Raw genomic sequence first — 1,645 nt, forward strand, 5'->3', positions numbered from 1 at the left:
TCTCTACTCTACAATTATTAGTGTCTGCTTTAAAAAAAAAAAAAATCTGATCTGTGACTGGACCAGAAACTTCTTTGCAGATCCTTCTATTAGATTTCTGCCGGAGGGGAAATGGTAAGCGTATTTAATTTATAGTTCTAATCCACATAAAGCACCGAGGCACCTTGGGGTAGGCAGGGAAGCCCTCGCTCTGGAACAGCTGCTTGAGAAGTCAGCTTAAGTGCATAACTAGTGATGGGGCGAGGGGAGGGGGGGGAGGTTCTGGGATTCTGGTTTTCGAAGCCCTGCGGGAGCGAAGGGGAAGCGACGAGGAAGACTCCACCCAGGCAATCTGGGTCAGGCGCCTCGTCTATAAATTACGGCAGAGAGGGGCAGGCGGCCCGCGGTGGCAGACGCGGCCCGAGAGGGTCCACGGGGAGCGGGGCTGGGGGGCGCGCCGCGCGCGGGTGGGCTGACGCGCAGGTGTGCGTGCCGGGTGGGTGTCCTCCCAGCCCCACGCTTCGGTCCCCGCACTGAGTGTGCGCGGGCGGAGGCAGAGCGCGGGGCTCCCCGTGGCCCCGGGGACTGGGCTCAGCCTCTCCAAGGGGCTCGCGCTGCCCCGCTCCCTGGGCCTGGGTCCGTGGGTCTGTCAGCACGCAGGTCCTGTCGGTCTGTCCTCCTCACCACCACCTCCCAGCCCCCCACCTGCCGCACAGAAATCTCTGGCTGGCTGCCCGCCCGTCCCCCCCTCCCCCGGCGCCCCGCATCCCTCCCGCTTCCCTGTCGGCCCCGGCCTCCCGGCGCCTGGGGCCGGCGCGCTCCGGCTCGCTCACCCGCGTGCAGGCCGCCCGCCTCGGGGCCGCTGTCGGTGGCGGCGGCGCTGGGCGGCGCGTCCGAGTCGGTGTAGGTGAGCCAGGTGGACTCGGTCTCCCGGGTCCAGCTCTCGTAGTAGCGCGGCTCGATGGCATCGGCCCGGCTCCCGCCACAGCCCATCCTCCCGCGGGGCGGGCGCGCCCGGCGGCCGCTCGGCTCGCGGCTCCGGCGGTGGCTCAGCCCCGGCGGCGCAGCCCGGGCCGGCGAGGAGGCGGCGGCGGCGGCGACATCGCGTCCCCGGGCTCGCCCGCGCCCGCCCGCGCCGCAGCCAGGCGCCCGGCCCCCGCGGCGCCCGCCGCCCCCCGCGCCGCGCCCTCTCCCCGTGCGCCCCTCCTCTCGGTCTCCAAGGCCCTCCCCTCCCCCGCTCCCCTCCCCTCGCCCTGGTCCTCCACTCCCTCCCTCGGAGGGCCGGGGCCGGCCGGGGTCTCAGGAGCCACGGCCAGAGTAATGGAGGAGGGCGGGGGTCTCAGGAGGGCTTCGGCCCGGCCGGCTGGCGTTATAGCTCTCAGGGTCCTGCGCATCCATCTATGCACACACTCCTCTGTTCATCCATTCATCTATTCATGCGTTTATCCGTTCACCCTGCTTTCCCTCCCACCCTCCCTCCTTTCTTTCCCTCTTTTCCTCCCTCCCTTCCTTCCTCCCTCCCTCCCTTCCATCCATCCATCCATCCATCCATCCTGGGGAGAACTGAAGCACTTGGAAGGGATCCCAAGCGGTCTGTCCGCTTGTTTCAAAAGCAGCAGAGCTGAGGGCAACCCGCTCCCCCCACCCCCAAAATGGGGAGAAAGTA

General features: G+C 68.3%; 1 protein-coding gene across 1 annotated transcript; it reads right to left on the bottom strand.

Annotated features, from left to right (window-relative positions):
- Window positions 1-228: 228 nt before the first annotated feature.
- On the bottom strand, window positions 229-972 carry BAALC (BAALC binder of MAP3K1 and KLF4). The gene is made up of 2 exons (XM_032591895.1): window positions 813-972; window positions 229-284 (listed from the first exon to the last, which is right to left on the bottom strand). The coding sequence occupies exons 1-2, from the start codon at window positions 970-972 to the stop codon at window positions 229-231; spliced, it is 216 nt and encodes a 71-aa protein (XP_032447786.1).
- Between the last annotated feature and the right edge of the window lie 673 nt (window positions 973-1,645).

This window comes from Lynx canadensis, chromosome F2, assembly GCF_007474595.2.
Source record: "Lynx canadensis isolate LIC74 chromosome F2, mLynCan4.pri.v2, whole genome shotgun sequence".
Taxonomy (NCBI): Eukaryota; Metazoa; Chordata; class Mammalia; order Carnivora; family Felidae; genus Lynx; species Lynx canadensis.